Source organism: Podarcis tiliguerta (genome assembly GCF_965153285.1).
Source record: "Podarcis tiliguerta genome assembly, chromosome: 8".
Lineage (NCBI taxonomy): Eukaryota > Metazoa > Chordata > Lepidosauria > Squamata > Lacertidae > Podarcis > Podarcis tiliguerta.
In genome coordinates, this window is record NC_139541.1 from 27,734,441 (window position 1) to 27,756,127 (window position 21,687).

Here is a 21,687-nt window from a genome sequence, read left to right on the forward strand (position 1 = left end):
GATTTGCTTCTGAAAAGACATTCTTATGTATCCAGAGACTGGTGGTCAGAGTGACTGGCAGGGCTGATACCCAGAAGTACATGAAAGCTAGGAGCTAGGTTTTATTGTTATTATAGGTATTGCAGTGGAAGGTATTTCAACCTCACCCTTCAGTAACAAACCCAGAGTGGTTTACATCAAGACACATTCCAAAAATGCAAAACTATGGGGAAGGCTGGTAGCTCAGGGACAGAGTATTTGCTTGGCATGAAGATCCCTGGTTCAATCCAGTTTTTAAAAAATCCAACTGCCTTCTAGATTTTGCATTGTTGTCTTTCTTTTTGTTTAATGTATCTGTTTCTTTATATACTGTAAGTCACTTAGAGACACCAGTAAGTGTAATAAAATAATCCCAATGGCACCCTCAGATAAGGCTGGGGATACCCCTTGCCTGAAACACTTGGAGAAGCCACTGGCAGTCAGTGTAGACAATGCCGAGATAGATGGACCAGTGGCCTCACTTGCCATAAGGCAGCTTCTTATGGCGCTAACATCACAGTGATTTCCCACGGAAAGAGAGACAGTAAAGAGGGGAGCCAGCAGGGCAGGCATCCAAGGTGCCCCTCAAACGCAGCAGGTGTCCTTTTCGAAGCTGGTGTTCTCCTGCCTGATACGAGCGAACTGCGCCACTTTTGCTGAACGTTGAGCAGCTGATAGCGCTGCTCCCGGGGAAGAAAAGAATTGCGCTGGGGGGAAAGTCCCTGGGATCGCGCAGCCAGCTCAGGACGGCGCGCCTCTCACCCGTGCCTCCCTGGTCCCAGCCGTCGGAGCCAGTGAAGCGACCTTCAGGCTTCTCCGCCCCGGCGGAGCCTGGAAGGCACCCTCCACCTCCCTCCCGCCCAAGCGGCCGGGGATGCCCCGAAGCGAGCGAGCTGCGCTGTGCGGAGAGCAGCGCGGGAGCCTGGGCGCCTGCTGCCCTTTCTCTCTCGAGCGCGGATTGGCCAGCCCGGGAGGCTCTTCCCTCTCGCCAGCCAACCGGCTCTCCGTCCGTGCGCGCTGGCCCCGCCTTCCCCCGCGCTTGCCCGCCGCCGAGGAGCATGCCGCGGCAGTCGCAGTAGCGCCGGCGCTGGAGGCGGCCGTCCGTTCGTCGGGGGGCGAGGCGGCGGACAGGCGGGTCCTTCTCCTCCTCCTCCTCCTCCCTCGCCATGGCCTCGCCGACGCGGCTGCCGCTGCTGCTCCTTCTGCTGGGCTGGGCTCTGGCCGGCAGCATCGCGGAAGCAGCGGGGTCGTCTTCGAGGCGGCGCCGCCCGTCCTTCCACGGCCACGTGCTGGAGAACTGGCCGGCGGGGACGCGGGTGGGCGGCCTGAGCATCCCCCTGACGCGGCTGGCGCGGCCGGAGCCGTGGTGTGCCAAGGTGCGCGGGCGGCGCTGGCAGCTGGAGCTGCTGGGCGAGGCGCACGGGCACTTCCAGGCGGCGCTGCAGGCGCGCTCGGGACAGGTGTGGCTGCGCACCCGGCGGCCCCTGGACCGCGAGGCCCGCCCGCGCTACGCCCTGCGCCTGGCTCTGCGCTGCCACCGCCGCGCCGCCCCCGCCGAGCTGGCCGCGCTCAGCATCGCCGTGCTGGACGCCAACGACAACGCGCCCCGCTTCGCCAACCTCGGGCCGGCGCCGCCGTCGTCGGTGCGGCGGCTCCGAGTGGCCGAGACGCTGGCGCTGCGGGCGCCCGTGTGGCAGGCGCGGGCCCAGGACGCTGACGCGGGCGCCAACGCCGAGCTGCGCTACTTCGCCCGCCCGCCCAGCGCCCACTTCTTCGTGGTGCCGCGCAGCGGGCGCGTCGTCCTGGTCCGCTCCCTGCTCCACCTGCGCGCCCCGCTCCCGCTCCGCCTCTTCGCCCGCGACCGCGGCCGGCCCGCCCTCCTCAGCGCCCCGCTCGACCTCGAGGTCCTGCCCGAGCCCGTCCAGCTGCCGCCCCCCGACGGCGCCCCGCTCCGACGACGACGCGCCCTGCCCCCGCAGGAGCCCCCGCTGGCCTTGGCGCTGCCCGAGGACGCCCGGCCCGGCACCCTCCTGGCCACTCTCCGCCCCGCCGCCCGCTTCGCCGCGCCCCGCTTCCAGCTCGTGTCTCCCCCCGCCGGGGAGGCCCCCGTCCGCCTCGACGCCGACACCGGAGAGCTCACCTTGGCCCGCGGCCTGGACCGCGAGGCCACCGCCCGCTGGGAGGTGGTCTGCCGCGTCCAGGACAGGACAGGTAGGCGCTGACGCGACGGCGGGACGGGCAAAGGCCTAATTCCGAAGGGACGGGGGCAAAAAGAGCGGCTAGCAGTCAGCCCAGGGGGTGCAGCTTCCCGCCTTCATAAGCTTGCTGCGTTGGAGCCCAGCTCTTCAGCCCACTTTCGCTTCCAGATCTAAGGAGGGCAGCTCATAGCCCGTGCAAAATCTCAGGACAACGAGCTGAGGGCAGGGCAGAGGTAGAGTGGCAGGGTGCGTGGAGCTGAGCCCTTCCCTTCCTCTGCTGTTGTTGCCTGATAATGTGGTGGTCACTGTTTATCCTTTCAGGTGGCGTACATGGTTCTCCCCATTTCATCCTCCCAACGGGTGGAATCAGGTTGAGAGACAGGGGCTGGCCTGAGGTGGTGATAGTGTTTGAACCCTGAGCCTTCCAGGTCCTAGACTGGGGTGGAGCACCTGTGACCCTTCAGGCAATATTTAACCAGAGCTCCCATCAGTGGGGTCAATGGGAAGGATGGGAGCAACGTCTGGAGGGCCCCCACAGGTTCCCCATCCCTAGCCTTAACCACTACTCAACACTGTCTTGCCTATGCCACACTGGCTCAGTGATGTGGGGCTAGAAAGCTCTGTCCATTTGCATTTAGGATTATGCATACGGCACACTTAGACTGTCTTCACACCTCCCCCTGTCTGTGCATTCACTGCTTTCCGAGACTTGGGTTTTTCATCCACATCCATACATTATCCAAAATGTATCCTGTATTTCATCCTAGTGTGTGATGCTGCTGTTTCTCAAACCAGCTTCACCCCTAAGATGTTCCTAATTCCTAATAGGTCTCTAGCCATCGTGGGAACACCTTTGCACAGGGTAAATGCAATTCTCTGTCTGTCAACCAAAGGCCAGTCTGCTCTAAGGCAGTATAACCTGAACTCCTTGAGTCTGGTTAGAGTCGGTGGGGTTTCTTTGAGCTAAATTCTGGCCTGTTTTGAAAGGTCAACAGGGCCTGTCACATCTTCTGCAACAGAAAATCTAGCACCATGCCTCTCTGGAACTGCCCAAAGCAATCAGCAGTTATTAAACTTCCCAGGACTGTCCCAAGACAGTTTGCTGCCTAAGGTAGAGGTGGTCTTAGCAACGCAACCTCCACAGCATCTAATAACAGCAGGCTGGTTGAGGAGGAATTGCTTAAGGGAACACCTGTGGCCAGCAGGCTAGTTTAGGTGAATACTGCCCACCCCTTCCCAGCATCTGATGTCCTGCCTAACAGTAGGGCCGGCTCCCAATTTTCCTGCTTTCGGAAAATGTTTGTCCTACCAAATGGCATGGATTTGGTTGAGCCTCCAGCAGGGAAGCAGAGTCTCGTAGTTCTTAGCTACTAAGATGGAGCCTATGACCCTCCAGGTATTGCTGAAATACAACTCCCCTCGTTCCTTGCTACTGGCTGGGGCTGGTGGGAGTTGGAATCCAACAACATCTGGAGGGCCACAAGATTCCCACCCACCCCCTGCACTAAGAAAAGCAGTTCTCTGCAGTTTGGGTAATTTTAACCGTTTTAGCTCTGCCTCCTCTCCAGGCCCTCCCCCTCCAAATAATAAGCCTGGGATTTTAGTTCTAGAGAATTGCATCTTATTGCAGAACTACAGTGTCCCAGGTTTCACTGCAAATGTACTTATTATTCTCACATCCCATCTTTCTTCCAAGGGACAAGTAGCAGATTCGATGCTCTCTCCCCACCCCCACCATCCCAATTATATCCTTACAACAATCCTGTCAAGTAGGTTAGGTTGGGAGATGGTGACTGGCTTAAGGGCATGCAGTGAGTTTTGTGGCTGAGTCAAGATTTGAACCCCAGTCTTACCCCTTTTGCATCCAAGAGTGCATGCAGTGGGGATTTTTGGGGGGGACTGGCTTACACGTGACATACTGCTCTGGTTATGAATGTCATGTGGGTGGGTGGAAGGAAATCCCATCACAGAACCTTTCCATATACATATATGGCCTGGAATTTGTTCTCAAAGTGTGATATAATGCCTCTTGCAAGCTCTCTGGCTTCTGTTGAAATGTTACCTGTATGCAAGGTCTATGTCCTTAGCTCTGCCTACTTTTGTCTCTAGCCACGCCTACTGGAATACAGTGGTACCTCGAGTTACAAACGCCTCAGGTTACAAATGCTTCAGGTTACAAACTCCGCTAACCTGGAGGAGTTACCTTTAGTTGATAACTTTGCCCCAGGATGAGAATGGAAATCGTGTGCTGGCAGCACAGCGGCAGCAAGAGGCCCCATTAGTGAAAGCACACCTCTAGTTAAGAACAGTTTCAGGTTAAGAACGGACCTCTGGAACAAATTAAGTTCATAACTAGAGGTACCACTGTATGGCCCTTTGGAAGTGAATATGGCTCTCCAACCCTGATGCAATGGCCCTGAGGAAACGTGGTGGCTTTTTTAAAGCTGTTTCTTCTGCATTATTTGTGTTTGTGTGCCAGAGCATGGATGTGCCCATTCAGCACATCCTGTTTTTTCTCACGACAGAGCCGCTGGGTGGAATTGCACCCTAAGCATAGACAGGTAGTTCATTTCTGGAGGAAAACAGTTGTCATGAACCTGAAGCAAGGGGCAGCCTCTGTCCTTACAGACTCAGTTTCCTGCACAGAATTCCTAGTTCCCTGTGATGACCAGGCGAGTTGTTTAAATGCAATGGTTCTCTAAGAACGTCATTGTCGCCTGGCAGAGAGAGCACTGTTGGAGGTGCAGTGTGTGTAGATTGGGGAAGGCACTTGGAATGAAGGAGCTTCTGGAAGGCAGCCCTAGAGGCAGCTAGAGGCAGTTTGGCAATCGGCCCAATGGAATGGGCTCTGCTGTCCAGTCTCGCCATCAGATGTAGCCACGTGGAAGTAGCAGCTGATGGAATTTAGAATTGCTGTGTTCATGTGCATAGAAATGTAATACTTCCAGAATTTTTTTTGACATTTTAAGGGGTAAAAGTCTTGTTTCCTCCTATTCTCCCAGAGGACAAAAACGAAAATGTTGTGGGAAGTTGGAATATATATGCACTGCTTCCTTAACAAACCTAACCCCACTTTCGACAACGTAAAATGCATCATTTGTAACTTAGATAACACCCCTGATTTTTTCCCTTTTTGCCCTAGGCTTCTCTTTCTACATATGTGCCAAGATTTACAGAGCCATGCAATCATATTTTTATTGCACATTTATTCTATTTTTTTTTTTTACTTTATTCCATATCTGGAAATTAAAAATCCAGTTGAGGAACATGCTGCTCACTTCCTAATGCATCTGATCATTGCAAGCTGAACAAGATCGTATTTTGACCCCAGAAGCTCAGTCTCAGGTGGCAGCATTAGTGCTATGCCTTTTTAAAATTATTTGGACTGCATCGCAGGGAGGGCTTTTGTGACTATGTTGTCAGCTTTGCTGTTGCAGGGTTTGAGCTGCTTTGGTGTTGGATGCCATGCTTTGACAAGCCCTCTAGTTTTTGTTTTCCCAGCTCTTCTTATTCCGCTGCACCTGATTGGCTCAAGGGAAGGGTTGTGGCTCAGTGGCAGAGCATCTGCTTTGTATGCAGAAGGTTCCAGGTTCAGTCCCCTTATGGAATCTGCAGGTAGGACTGGGAGAGATGCACCTTGTCTGATATCCTGGAGAGGTGCTGCCAGCCAGTGCAGGCTACCTTGAGCCAGATGGACCAGAAGCCTGACTGAGTATAAGGACCCTTCATATGTTCCTAGCATCTCCAGGTAAAGCTGGGAGAGACACCTGGAACCCTGGAGAGCTGCTGCCAGCCAGTGCAGGCAGTACTGAGTTAGATGGACCAGTGGTCTGACTCAGGCAGCTTCCAGTTTTCCTAGCAACTGTCCCACTAGTGAGCTGGCCCTTTCCCAAAAAATGTGACTTGTATCTTTTGTTGGGGGACTATTACTTACATTTATCTCTCCTCTCCCCATCTTGTTGCTGTAAAGAATAAAATAGAGACACTTCAAAGGGAAACGAGTCCTCTTTGGTTGTGTAGCCATCTTTTTAAGATGGATGTCTTCAAAGTGTTGGGGACTGTTCTTAGCCTGAGACAATCTATTCAGCAGGGATTATGCCTTCCTGGAATGTGCTCTAATTTTTATTTAATAGAACTTGGAGCGGTGTATCTTGATGCCTTGTCTCCAGTTCTCTGTGCCCAAAAGAATTCTGCACGAGGACTTTAATGTTGTCAGGAAGAGATCTCTCTCTCTCTCTCTCTTCCAGTGGTGGCTTCTATCGCTGCCATCTTTATTTCCCTACAGTCTGACTCAAAGTGCGGTTTAAGCTTCTTGAAGTGCCTCTAATCCACAGTCTTGCTTCTCTCCAGAGCAAATCAGTTTTCTTTAATGTTTTCTGCCAGTTCCGTGTCATCTGCAGGAGCCGCAGCAGAGAATGAATGGCAGATTACCCGGGGGGGGGGAGAGGGAGGGGCGGAGAAAATATGCTTGTTCCTGGAAGTAACTGCTTTCAGACTGACTGGTTTACTCTGCGGCCACGAGTCCCTTGTTTTGTTGCTAGCAAAATAAATTGCTACATCAAAAAGAAGTTTGGGGGGGGGGGGGAGAGGAGGCTGGGCAAATTAGGTATATGTTACAAACAAATCCCAGCGTGATGTAAAAGTCTCTCTCTCTCTCTCTCTCTCTCTCTCTCTCTCACACACACACACACACGGACACAACTTTTGCAAAAACCATTTTCTTTTTATTGTGAGTGTAATTGCCTGGAGAACTGCATTTTGATTAGAATTTAGAAGGACTGCCAGGAGCCAGATGGAATTGCTTCAGGGGGTTGGATGTACAACCCACAGGCAGAGCAATCCTAAGTATATGGAGCCAGCAGGATTTAGGCCGGCTTAAGATAACGGGGGGCATTAAATTACCTCTGTTCCAAACTTTGCTCAGCTGTGGGGCTACATATAGCCAGCTGAGCCCTCAGACCCTCATTTGGGGGCAGCTGGCTGTCCATCGTGAAAATTAGAGTGCAGGAATAGCAAAGCCCTTGGCCTGATCCAGCAGGCCACTTCTTATGGCAGCAGAACCTCCATGCCCAGGGACAGTCTACCTCTGAATGCCAGGGAATGTGGGAAAAGAAACTGCAGAGTGCTGTTGCGCTCAGACTTCCCACTGGCAGTTTGGATGAACTCAGCTTGCTGAGAAGCGTTTGCATGGGTCAAGACAGATAGAACAGGGGACCTCCAGCTTCCCAGACTATTCCCTGTAACCTTTATCTCTATGGTCTTTGATGTTTAGAATGGTAAATCTCAGGTTGCATAAATTTTGCAACTCCCTACTCCTCACTTTCTCTCTTGGGACTTAGAGTTGAGAGGTCAGCTTTGATCTGAAGACAAAGGGGCAAGCATTATTTCTTTGTTTCTCCAATTGGATTGTTACCTACGTTTTTAGCTGTGGTCCCTGCAATGCAGGGGGTTGGACTAGATCGGGGTCAGCAAACTTTTTTCAGCAGGGGGCCGGTCCACTGTCCCTCAGACCTTTTGGGGGGCCGGACTATATTTTTTTTGGGGGGGGGGGAAATGAACAAATTCCTATGCACCACAAATAATCCAGATATGCATATTATATAAAAGCACACATTCTATTCATGTAAAAATGCCAGGCAGGCCCCACAAATAACCCAGAGATGCATTTTAAATAATGTAAAAACACACTGATTCCCGGACAGTCCACATGCCGGATTTAGAAAGCTATTGGGCCAGATTCGGCCCCCGGTCCTTAGTTTACTTACCCATGGACTAGATCAGCCTTTCTCAACCTGTGGGTCCCCAGATGTTGTTGAACTACAACTCCCATCACCCCTAGCTAGCAAGGCCAGATCTCAGGGATGATGGGAGGTGTAGTCCAACAATATCTGGGGACCCACAGGTTGAGAACCGCTGGACTAGATGATCCTTAGGACTCCTTCCAAGCTCTGCAGTTTTGTGATTCTAGCTCGGGCTCTTTCTTATCAAGAATGTGCTTCCTTTAATATACCAAGGCTCAGTCTGAATACCTTTCATTTAAAGATGTGCTTCTGAGCAAGGATTCGTTTTACTATTTATTTATTTCATAAAATGTATACACCACTTGATTGTTTAAAAAAACAACAACCCCCCCAAACCTCAAAGAGGTTTAGAAAAAGATAAAAGCACTAAAATCGAGAAAAAATCACAGCCATAAAAAGTTAAAATACTACCTTGGCTTTCTGAAGCATCTGGATAGGCTTATCTAAACAAGAATGCTTTTAGCAGGTGCTGAAAAGAGTACAGCGAAGGCAATTGCTTGATCTCAATAGGCAGGGAGTTCCAAAGTGCAGGTGCTGCCACACTAAAGGATTGAGTTCTTGCAAATGCAGAACAGGTATTATGTGGCACCTGTAGTAGCAGTTCCAATTCCACCAATCGAAGCGGTTTTACGAAAGTTAATTTTTGCTGCTGCATATGACCCCTGCATGCTAACAGCTGGAAAGTTGTGCTCAGGTCCTGCTTGCTTGTGGTCTTCAGGGGCATCTGGTCGGCCACTGTGAGAACAGGGCACAGGACTGGATGTTGACTGCAGGGTCCAGGATGGTTCAGATGGGGAGAGGTGACCCTTGAGGTATTGCGGTCCTGAGCTGTAAAAGTGCCTGTATCTGTGCTACTTACTGGCAGTATTTGATTGGCACGACTCATCAGTTTGCCCGTGGAAGGGCTGTGGAAGGCGCTTTAGCTGTGGAATGAGCATTGATGCCTTTGCCCTGACATTTTCATTTGGAGAAGGAGCCTGATTTCCTTCCACCTCTGGTTGGGATGATGGGAAGATCCTTTCTCCTCTAATCCTCTGTCATCTCAGGCTCCTCTGACCTCCCTCCATCCCTCCGCATTAGCCTCGTAATCCCCTCCTGTCCCCCCCGCTCCATCCCCTTTCCCTTTTCTTTCCAAGGGATTTGCTCGGGGTGACGTTTGGCATGTTCTCCAGAATAGGTAACGCCAATCTTGCAATATTTTATTTAAGCACATATTTGTATCTCTTAAGCACCGTGTATGTTGTGGAGGAAAACCAGCTCTGGTATTTGAATATTTTATCACATCAAGTCTTTAACTTTAATGAATGCAAAGGATTATGAGCTTAATCTGGGGCCAGAGCCCCACGCTAGCCGTGTTGGTTGTTGACGGGAGGCTTGTGTTCAGGGCAAGGTGGGGCACCCCCCCCCCAAAATCCAAAGCTGTAGCTTACTATAGCTCCCACCATCGTCTTCTTAGTTTCCTTCTCATTCAGAAACTCCCTGCAGTATTTTCTGTCCGTCTCCCATGGTAGGAAATCACAGCACAGCCAAAAACAAACATCAGTTATTTTGAGTGTGACTTCTTCACACAGTACGTAGTTAAGCTGTGGAACGGCCAATAACCCAGAAGGCTTGGACAAAGAGGCTTGGACAAATTAATGGAGGAGATGGCTGTCAATGGCCATGATGGCTGTGCTCTGAACAGCTGGAGGCTGTAATGCTTCTGAATACCAGTTTCTGGAAGCCACAGGAGGGGAAAGAAAGCTCTTGTGCTTAGGTCCTGCTTGCTGGTTTCCCACAGGCTGGCCACTGTGAGAACAGAAGGCTGGACTAGGTGGATCCCTTTGATCTGACCCACCAGGCTGTCTTACATCCTAGGTTTTAAAGTCCTGACCTGTTCAAAGCTTGGCCCAGAAACAGAGGCAGTGTTGAATAGTGAAGGAAGAGGATGAAGCATCACTGTATCCACAGATCAGGTGATTTAAGAAGCAGAGTCCAGCAGGGTGTGCTGGTGTTGTCCTCCACCATGTACTTGGTTGTATTGCCGCCACTTCCACAAATGTAGGTCTAAGTGGAGAAACAGGTTCTAGGGTCTCCAGTTTCCAGTCCAGCTGGTGCAACACTGTTCTTTCTGATGCTGGGGCTGATGGGAGATGCAGTGCAGAGCATGTTGGGGAAGCTTTTCCTCGTCACCTTCTCTGTGGCCCAGTCAACTGGATATGCCAGGAATTAAACCTGGGATGTCTGCACGCAGGGCACATTCTTGACCTTTGAGCTCCAGTCCTTCATTTTTGCAGCTAAGCCATTGCACCCATCTCCCTTCCCAAGTGGCAGTGCTCAAACCTTCCACCGAGTCTTAGCTGTGATCCTGCTTCTGGTTTGTTCTTCTGTCAGTTGCTCCAACTTCCCCATTTCTTTTTATGTTGCGTCTTAGGTTGTAAGCTCCAAGGCAGGGACTGTCTCCTGTTTTAAGGACCTCTAAGCCTCCCTGGTATTCTTTTCAGCTGCAGAGCAGGGTAAAAAAAACGCTTCGGAGAAAAATAAATAAATCTGTAAACGCATTTCTTCTTTTTGTGGTTTATCATTCTGGTGTGTTGCTCACTTTCAGTGCAAGTGAATATATGCATGTGGAAAGTTGAGAAAACAAAGCTTTCTCTTTGCTGCCTTAAAGAGTTTTATGCATACAGGAGATTTAGATAGGACATCTCTTACTGCAGGCAGTCAGATTATAAACATCTTTGAGAAACTGTTTACATTTGAGCACCTAAGCTTTATAGACCTGCTGGCTGTTTTTTCTTCCTCTTACAAACATTTAATTTCTGCAGAAGTCGTCAGCTTTTCCTCCAGATCTAACTAAATTTCAGCACAAATCTGTTTAATCTGGTGACAGATGTAAATTGCAGAGCATATGGGTATAGTCTGCCTGGCTCCTAAAGCTGGTTTGCAACATTTCAAATGGGAGGGCAAGCAAGTTGTGAGACCAGTAATACGATGTTAGCTTCCCTTGAAATGACTACTAAATAGTTAAAATGCAGCTTATCCTGCCCTCTCTTCTTCCATTAGCCTTCTTTGATCTCAAATCTGCCCTGTAATGTTTGCTCAATGATTTGTGACTTCTTCAGGGTCTCTCTAAAGTGCCAGAGATTTGTGGATCCTGTAGTTGTCTCCATTTTCTTTTGAAAGGGTTACAGAAATTAGATTTATTTATTTATTTTTAAAAAAATTTGGCAGGTGGGGAAGAGGATGCTTAGCACCACCGCCAAATATTTTTTTAATGATTTTGCTTTTGGCAATTCTTGTACTAATTCCCTGTCTTATATTTTGGGAACTGTTGAAATTGTGAGGGGGAAACCTATTTGAGGGTAACACTTTTGTTGTGCTAATGGATTTGGCTAGCGCTGCCGCTTTCCAGCTGGTGATGCATCACAGAGTGTCAGATGGTACAAATTTGAGTGCTTTCCAAATAGGGGTATCTCACGCAACATTCAAATTTCCATCCTCCCCGTGAAGATTAGTTTGAGGTTTGCCAAACAGTTTGGGCTTTGGCACTCCTTGGAATAAGCTTTGGAACAACTTTGGAAGGAGTTCCAGAGCGGTAACCATATTAGCCCACTTGCAGCAAAAACAAGTCTTAAACAAATTTATAGTGTGCAAGCTTTCAGGTGCATGAAGTTGACTACAAAAGTTTGTGCCACAGTGAATTCTTTAATTTTTAAGGTTCCCCAAAGTACCTTAAGGTCACATCCACACTATTCATTTAAAGCACATAGCCGCCGCCCCCCGAGAATCCCAGGAACTGTAGCTTACCCCTCACAGAGCACCCTTAAACTATGGTTCCCACGCTTCTTTGGGGGAAGCCACATGTTTTAAATGTATTGTGTGGATGTGGTGTTATCCCACATTCTGTTTCGCTGGCCTGGTCTCCTGTCTTTTTCCACTTTTGCCACTTCTGGCCACCCTTGCCATTGTGATTCTCTACTGCTGCTGGTTGCTGTATCCTCTTCCCTACTTCTATATCAATTGTGCTTCCTTGCATCCATCCTCCCCGCAGACACATCCAGGTACCCCCAGAAATCTTAATGATAGAGGTGGGGGGGGGGTCTCACAAGGCCATCTAGTCCAGTGTTTCCCAACCTTTTTCCAACTGTGGCCCCCTTCCAACCTTGTTTCCTTCCTGTGCCCCCCCCCGTCCTACCTGTAGAAAGGTAGCTATTTAAATGTATTGTTTGTAAATAGAACATACTTTATTTAACTTTTTTATGGCTCAGCACTGGCAGTAGCTACAAGCAGTGGTCAAAAAACGGGAGCCTCAGTGACTGTACAAACCAGGACTACTCCAAGAAAATGCATGTGGCAAAAAGAAGCACTAGGCCGCCCCTTTACCTGTTTGTGATTGGCCAAGCAGATAGCCAGGCAATCATGATTTATTTCCTTCTCACTTCCCTCTGTGGTCCCCTAGCCTTGTGCTGTGGCCCCCCATTTACGTAATTTTCATCTGTACCCCCCTTGGAATATCCTGGTGCCCTGATCTAGTCCACCCTCCCGCTGATGCAGGAAATGCACTACTGAAGCATCTCTGAAAGACGGGTGCTGTTCAGCCTGCTTAAGAACCTCTAACACAGGGTGGTCCAACTTTTCACACCAAGCCCTCATGCCTCCTCCCCAAAGCCTAGTTACCACTTCCCTAGCTTTGAGAAGAAGTTGGGAGGGCTCTAGGATCCTACCAGAGGTTTGTGCCTCCTTCCCAAAGCCTGGCACATTCCTTACCTGGCTTTGGGAAGGCAACACAAGGGTGGTGGTGTGTGTGTGTGTGTGAAATGTTGCTAAGGGCCACCAAAAAAAGCCTTGAGAAATTCATGCAACCACCCTGTTGTCACCGAATACAAAAAAGTGGGCGAATCCTTTTCATTTTCTGCTCATACAAGCCATCCCTGAGCAGGTTTGGAGAAGTCACTATTGCTCCTAACTATAACCCTTCAGTTTGTTCACTACCATTGCAGTTAACAGAAGCAAAGAAAGCCGCGGTGGTTTAGCTTGCCCTCATTAAGCTATTAAAGCTCATTAAATTACCAGGGAGTCGTCTGCCAAGGTACTACCGTTCATCTGTCATGCAACTCCCACCATGAGCATTGCAGAAGATTCTGGGATGTTTTCTTGGCTGCATCCTCCATTCATGTTGGATACTGGCCATGTGAGTTGGACTTCACCATCATGGCCTTTCCTAGACTGAAGGGTTGTTGTAGAAACCATCCTGTGTCCACCTCATCAGCAGAGGTTGTTGTTGCTGCATTTGGCGGTGGAGATGGAAGCAAAGAGGAGACCCCTGAGGAAAGCCCTGCTTGATCAGACCAAAGGTCTTATCAAGTCTTGCATCTTGTTTCTCATAATGGCAGGCCTATGTATAGTCAATAGGCCTGCTTACCTGTGGCACTGTGGTCTAAACCACTGAGCCTCTTGGGCTTGCCGATCAGAAGGTTGGTGGTTTGAATCCCCGTGACGGGGTGAGCTTCCGTTGCTCAGTCCCAGCTCCTGCCAACCTAGCAATTCAAAAGCACACCAAAAGTGCAAGTAGATAAATAGGTGAGATGGTAAATGGCGTTTCTGTGCGCTGCTCTGGTTTTGGTGTTCCGTTGCACCAGAAGCGGCTTAGTCATGCTGGCCACATGACCTGGAAACTGCGACTGGACTTAACTATCAGGGGTCCTTTACCTTTACCTTTTACCTGCTATTTTACAGTAGTAAACCGAGAACAGGAGCTAGAACTTCATGGCAAGGCACATGCTTTCCGCTCAGAAGGTCTCGGGTTTGGTCATCTGCAGCTAAAAGGTTAGGGTAGGAGGTGATGGAGACCTGTTGCCGGGAGTAATGATTTTGGATGAAATGGGCAAATAATGAGCAGTCAGTTTTTCAGTGAGTTGTTTCCCTCCCTTCTAAGCGGAGCCTCTGCAAGGAGATGAGCACAGTATCTGATTCACTGAACGTTGCCTGAAGCCTGAAAACTTTCGGCGCTGCGAGCTGCCTCTAAATTCTGAGACGTTTGGGATTTGGGGGTTTTCCCGCCTAGCAATATTTTCCCGTTTGCTTTTAGCTTCTAGTTTATTTTTAAGCACTTCGGGTTTTAAAAGCAAGACGGGAGAGTAAAGAGCAGGGACGTGACAAAGTGAAATTATTTTACCTACGACGAGTGAAAGGTAAGCTGCCTGGGAAAAGAGCAGGGCCTGCCTTTATTTCTTCGGAAGGCTTTATGTTTTATGAATGAGCAGAGCACAGGACTTGAGAGCGAAAATCAGTCACTGTCAGCCTGGATTTCTGCAGCTGACAAGTGTACATTGTTTTCCTTTTAAGGTTTTGGAGCAGGAACTGGTAGCTGTTGGAATGCGCATGCAGCTTTCTCATTCATTGCAGTAGTCCTGGTGGATCGGTCTTTCTTCATATTCAAGCAAAAGTTCCCCTTATATACTTGTCCTTTCTCCCACCCCTACCCCACTCCCCTGAGTCCCATGCTTCACTCTTATTTCTTTGTTTTATCATTTGCCTGGACATGAAAGCAGTTTTCCTCATGCCATTTGACTCTGACTCTCAGCTGGTCTATTAAGAAGTATTGACCCTACTTGTTTGATTGTACTGTTGTTGTTGTTGTTGTTGTTGTTGTTGTTGTTCTTCTTCTTCTTCTTCTTCTTCTTCTTCTTCTTCTTCTTCTTCCCCACTTTTGAAAGGAGTGGGACATAAGTTTATTACCTTCCCTTCACCTGCTGATACCAGAGTGGGTTACAGAAATTTAACATCCAGTATTAAACAGATGAATAGGATGGGTCCCCAAAACACACACCTCACATGTCAAAGGCCAGAGCAAAGAGTGTTCCCCAAAAGCTGGAGATTGCCAGGCCCCGTCCTGTGGGGAGGGAGCTCCACAACTTTGGGGCTGCCACTGGGAAGGCACTCTCCCCAGTTACACACACCTGAACATCTTGAGGGTGGTGGAACTACCAAGATGACCTCCTAAGGGATCAAGCCAATGGCCCATCAAATCCAGCATCCTGTTCTCACAGTGGCCAAACAGTTTCCTGTGCAAAACCAGCAAGCAGGATTAGAGCACAAGAGGCCTCTCCCCTCCTCCCTGTGGTTCCCAGCAACTGGTATTCAGAAGCACAGCTACCTCCAACTGTAGAGGCCGAGCATTAGAAGAAGAAGATTTTGGATTTGATATCCCGCTTTATCACTACTCGAAGGAGTCTCAAAGCGGCTCACATTCTCCTTTTCCTTCCTCCCCCACAACAAACACTCTGTGAGGTGAGTGGGGCTGAGAGACTTCAAAGAAGTGTGACTAGCCCAAGGTCACCCAGCAGCTGCATGTGGAGGAGCAGAGACGCGAACCCGGTTCCCCAGATTACGAGACTACCACTCTTAACCACTACACCACACTGGCTGTAGACATCAGTGACCCTCTGTTCTATGAATTTGTCAAACACCCACAAAGATCTGTAGGGAAGGAGGCAGTCTCTCAGATATTTACATCTTTCCCTCTGCCCATACCACATTGTAATCTCAGCCCACTACTCCTCAGCTCTGCTGAGTTGCTGGTAGCCATCATGGTGGAAAGAAACATCATTTGCCTAGTGAGGAAACATCCATAGACTCATAGAACCATACAGCTGGAAGGGGCACCAAGAGTCACCTAGTCCAACCCCCTGCAGTGGCCAAATGAGGATGAAACCTGCGACCTTGGCATTGTGAGCCACACACTACAACTTCCAAATTTGTTAAAGCAGATGAAATAGTTGGACTTGAGAGCCATTTACTAATCACATTTTAAAATCTAAACTGCAGCTACGCATGCATATTAAATATACTGGGATGTCTAATGGAAACCTTTTACGTAAAACTTATTTATTCCATACAGTTGATGCAAGAACAAACATTGACAGATGACTGTGAATAACATACTATTAAAAAAGTAAATTTGTTGATGTGCTGTAAATGTTACATTTGGCTAGAAATGTTGACTGGGAGACTTGTAAGACTTTGGTTGCCTTTATAATCCTTAAAAGAAAAACAACAATTGAAATGACCTAAAAATGCCAGGATCAACCTGACTTCTCAGCCATTATTGTTTAATCATAGTAATACAATACCTCTTCCCTCACTTAAATAAAAGAAGGCGGAATATAGTTTATAATTGTGAAGACATGTTCACTCAAGGAAAATGCTCTGTATTGTCAGGTTTCCCCCCCATTAAAATCAGTGAGATTGTCATTTTGCCCTAATTTATATTGATGCGCAGAAGCTTTTATTTATAGTGACTTGAGTGTTCCTGATTTATAAAAGAAAATCTTTTATAAAGCATTTGTAGCAATTTTTTAAAAAAAGAGTAGAAAGCTTAACTGGTAGAAGACTAATGAAATCAGAAGTCTGAAAATACATTGGCTTTTGTAGACTGACATTATTTGCTGTGTATATTTTGGAAAGTTGTTTGTCTGTTCAGATGCCTCTTAAGATATTGTGACCAAATTTTGCATGATAGTTCTTGAGATCAAGGAGCAGGCTTTTGTCTGTGTTTGTATACAAGTGGGTGCCATTTGAATCAAGATGGCAGATGGAACCTTTAAAGCTGCACTGATTTTAACCACTGATTTCAGAGCCTCACTGATCTTTTTTTTGTTTGTTTCTTTGAATTCCAGAGCAATGCTGGGTTCGAGGCTGCTAGTCGTTTCTCATTGTGAATACATGTTCACTCGACTAAAATATTCTGTGTTGTCCCTTTCCCCCTATTAAATCAATGAGGCTGTCATCCCCCCTACTTTATACTGATACACAGAAGCTTATATTTATAATGACTTTGAGTATTCCTGATATATAAAAGGAAATATTTTTTATGAAACATTCATAGCAATTTTTTGGGGGAGGAGGCTAAACTGGTTCAAGGCTAATGAAATCAGAAGTCTGAAAATACGTTGGCTTTTGAAGACAGACAACATCTTTAATAATTTGTCATAGTGCATTGACATGTCTAGAGGCAAATTCTAAACTCTGGGACTGTGGAAACAGCAATTAACCTATTAAAGAGAGCTCCCCCCACCCCGGATGAGTTTAATCAGTTATACGATTGGAATACTTATTGCTGATTTGAAGTCATGATTCCCTCACCACCATCCCCCCAAAACTTCCGAAAACGTTACCTTTGTCTTAGATGCAAAACAGCTGAAGTGATCAGAAGTGGACGAATTCTGGTCCCTTATTTTCTCCCTTTTCTTCCTAGCAGGCCCTAAGACACTTTGCTGTGTGGAGAAAGGATTATCCTCTTGGGACTTCCCCAGACTTCACCTACTGCACAGCCACTTCCCCTCATCCTAGACCTACCCCCCCTTGCTCCATCCTTTCCTTGAGTGTTTTTGCTCAGCTGACATTTGCTTTTGAACTCTGATAAGATACTTCTTGTTGCCTGGCTCAGTATTTTATTTATAAATATATCGGTGTTTTATGACTGTTGTGTTTATTGTTTCCTGTTTGGTTTGTTCTGTTTGCTTCCCTGAGAATGTTTTTATATTGAAAGATGAGATATGAATAGATAAATAGATAAATAAATAAATAAATAAATAGGGGTTTGCATGCCCAGGACACTCTGGGTATAAAGGTTGCATGAATTAGGGCACTTAGTCCTGATGACCATGTGCTACCTGCAAGACTGGAGGCTTCTGAATGCCAGCCACTGGGTAGCAACAGTGGGAAAGTGCTATCGCCCTCGTGCTCTGCTTGTGTGCTTCCCAAAGGGATCCTGCTGTAGGAAGCAGGGATGCTGGATTAGATAGGCCTTGGTCTGATACAGCAGCTGGACTCTTTCTGATTTGCCCCTAACTCACTGTAAGCCTATGGCTTCTCTTCATCCATGTGTTTCCTGTTACTTAAAGGTCCTCTTATTAGCCTACTACTAATAATAAGAAACATTATTCTTGTTCCTGTTTGCTCTTGGCATTGTTAGCTCTGGTAGTAAAACTGTAGTAACTACTGCTCTCTGGATTTATAGCTTCATTATGGTGTGGAGTAAACATGGTACTATTTCCTGTGGCTCTCCTGCCTCTTGGTCACACAGGGGGCCAGAGTGTTGATGCCACTTGTAGCAGAGGCCAAGAGTCAGTGGGTTAAGACTGAGAGGGGGTTAGTTAGTATCTGGTTTTGGCTACTTGATCTGACAGCAAGAAGGAGCCCAGGGGTCTAGGAAAGGATCTGAAGGGAAGTGGAGAGGGTTGGTCCATTTATAGGGAATCTATCCATTAGAGTGATAGATAAGGCCAGGCAGGAGTTTCAGGACCTTGGATAGTTCTAAGCAGCCAATGTCCTCCAATGCTCTGATGCTGAGGGCAGTGATTCTCCCCACCTTTTTTTGGCCCACGAACCACTCGAAATTCAGTAAAGGTCTTGGTTAGATCACTCAGTTTTTCTGCCTGTTGTAGCAATTGTAATGCACTGTGCTTGATGTGTATGGTTTTTGATTGCCTTTTTAGAGATATGCTATGCAGCACCTGAAGTTCACAGGGAACCCCTGGCCTTGGACTCAACTGAGCCCTTATATCAGGCACGGAAAACCTGTGGCTTTCCAGCTGCTGTTGAACTCCAGCTCCCATCATATTTGACCTTATTTCCTGGGGCTGATGGAGTTCAAGAACATCTGGAGGGTCCCAGATTCCTCATCCCTTCCTTATGTCCTCCCCCTGTGTGTTTCTCCCCCACCCCTGTTCAACCCTGTTCCTGAGTAGTGAAGGCTTTACAGGAGCAGACCTCTGGCCTGGAGCTTATCACTTGTTCATCTCTCTGTTAACTCCCATCAGGGGGTTGGTCCCTCAGAAGAATCTGGTCCATGGTTTGCTATCTTTGGGACTCCCAGTTCAAGGATCTCTGGTTGAAGATCTGTCAGCTGATGGGCTGAAGTTCCAGGTTGAGATCTGAGCCTGGGTTCAGGATGCCTATTGCTTGTGCCATTGGCCTCCTGATGATCTATCTGACTGCCCCTTGGTTTGGAGACTGAACCACTGCTCAGGGTTGAGTTCATGACCCTGTCTAAGGAAAGGTGTGATCTAAACATCTTACGTAGATTCAAATAAAAACTTGCTTTGTTAAAGTGATTGGAACTAATCTGAAATGCTGTGCAAACGTACCTGAGAGTAGGTTTCATTAACCTTGTTTGGATTTACTGCTGGGTACACTTGCATGATCCATTTGGAGAATCCAAATAGTCTAGCTAGTATGGAAATACTCTTTTTGTGCATTGTATCTTGATAAATACTCCTATGGCAGCCTACTGTCATGAGGTAAAGTAGATAGAAGCTACTCCATAATTTGCTTTATGCCAGTTTCTAGAAACCACAGGACGAGAGACTTCTCTTGTGCTTGGGTTTTGCTCATGGGCTTCCCATTGGGGCATCTTGTTAGCCACTCTGAGGATAGGATGCTGGACTAGATGGGCCATTGGCCTGATCCAGCAGGGTTCTTCTTTTGTTTTTGGAAAATGAGTTGCTTTGACTGATGTAGGATGGGAACAGGGAGTCTCTGAAGCCTTAAAGTTTAATAAGGAGCAAGAAAATGCATTTACTGAAAATCATACACTGGAGAAGATGTCAAAGAGAAATCAAAGAATGGTGGAGATAGAAATGCTTTGCACACTGAAGATCCCAGATTCAAGCTGTGGCATCTCCAGTTACAAGAACCAGGCAGCCGGGTAATGGGGAAGGCCTCTGAATCAGATCCTGGAGAGCTGCTGCCTGTCAGAATAGACAAAACTGAGCTCTGTGCTGGGATCTGACCTGGTATAAGGCAGATTTCTATGACGAACTTGTACGTCTGAGACTGAAACTATACAAGGGAAATATGATTGCTTCTGTGAAAGCAACAGCTCAGCTGATCCAGCAATTGCCAGGATGGCAAAAGTTGATCTAGTGCCACAGAGTAGTGCATGATGTGATATCATTATGCTTCATTGCTTGCCGTGTGTTGGGGATATTCAAGCATGAGAAGAGCCTACTGGATCAGGCCAATGGCCCATCTAGCCCAGCATCCTGTCCCCACAGTGGTTGACCAGATGCCTCAGTGGGAAACCTGCAAACAGGACCTGAGCACAACAGCACTCTCTCCTCCTGTGGTTTTCAGCAACTGATACTCAGAAGCATTGCTGCCTCTAGATGTTGGGGGCTGAGCAGTGCCATCATGGCTAGTAGCCAATGATGGCCTTACTCTCCTCCATGAATTTATCTAATCCTCTTTCAAAGCCACCCAAGTTGGCTGCCATTACGGCTTCCTGTGGGAGAGAGTCCAGTAGTTTATTTTGCCGTGCATTTTCTATTACTGGAAGTTACCAGTGAGGTAGGGATCCAGGACTGCAGCTCTCTTGCAGCAGGAGCCACATTGGCTATCCTGCCTAGTTCCCACCTGACACTGTATTTTCTGTGTGGGTGAGAGTCTGTTGCAGAACCCAGGCTGTGCAGCGGTACGAGAATCCCAACACTGCAGCAAAATTAGCTTGGACAAGAAAGATCAGCTGTCATCAATAATTATAGTCCTTCAAGCCAGAGTAATAACTCAAAACATGCATGCTTTGTGCCAGTTGTTCAGATTCATAGCAAGCATTCTGTTTGTTGCAAAGAAACCGGGTGCGGGTGGGAGATGACAAATTTCTGTCCTTTGGCAACAGAAATTAAAGGTCAAATTCATCTTGTTTTTTTTAAAAAAATTCCATTTCTCCCTCTCTCAAGTTTTCTGCCAGCAGAACTTAGCAGTCGTCATGGTCCTGAAGATCCTTGAGAGCAGGAATGGGGGGGGGAATGATTCCCCGTAGGCTAAAAACACCCTTTTTGATTTGACACTTTGTCGTCATAGTCCCAAAGTCTGTGTGCTGTAGTTCAGGGGTCAAACTTAATCTTGTTTGTTTGATAAAGTTCTTCTCTCCCCCCAGTGTGAAAGGGGGCTCATTTTGCTCCAGTGATGACATCTTTAAAAGCCACTTGAAAACAATGTACCAGAATAAATTCCAAACAAAAGGTGACTTCTGACCTTCCTCAGCTGGGTAGCTAAGAGGGAGCTTTATCATATTCTCGTGTGTGTGTGTCTGTGCGTGCACACACACACACACGAATTAAATTTAGAGTATAGCACCACCTGGATAGAATTCAACATCAACTCCTTAAAGCATTTGGAACCCACTAATAAATGATCTATATCGTTATGTGGGTAGATTAGTGAAAATAGGCTGTGGTGTGTGATTAGCATCATGTAGCAACTGCCATTGGTCAGCATGCTTTCAGGGCTTGCTAGGGCTGGGCAATTTCTGGTTTTCAACATCATGATATATCACCAGTTAAATATAGTGATATACCGATCTATCACAATGTCTGAAATAAGGATGGAGCAATGCAGGCTTCATGGTATTTCCTGCATTGTGATTTTTGCATAGCGCGCGCACCCACCCACTCACCCACCCACCCACACCCAAATGATTTGTGATATATTGCTAGGTCAAAAATTATGAAACTAATATCGCGATATGGACTTCAAACCGGTCAATATATCGCCTAGCCCTAGGGCTTGCACACACAAAGACTTTTGAGCAGGATGGATGTTTGTGTTTCCAGTCAATCGCTAGCCCCAGGAGCCCTCAGCATGGCTGAACCTTTTTCGCTCTTTGCTCTTCTCTGGCTGATCTGCAA

At 47.7% G+C, this 21,687-nt stretch overlaps 1 protein-coding gene across 2 annotated transcripts in view; it reads left to right on the forward strand.

The window, feature by feature from the left end:
* Positions 1-1,118: 1,118 nt before the first annotated feature.
* The window catches only part of LOC310682707 (neural-cadherin-like), a 91,922-nt gene continuing 71,353 nt past the window's right edge, over positions 1,119-21,687 (forward strand). For both annotated transcript variants that reach the window (XM_083451797.1, XM_083451798.1), the window contains exon 1: positions 1,119-2,229. In XM_083451797.1, the coding sequence (XP_083307923.1) occupies positions 1,185-2,229 (1,045 nt within the window). In that variant the 5' untranslated portion in view covers positions 1,119-1,184. The remainder of the gene's footprint in view (positions 2,230-21,687) is intronic.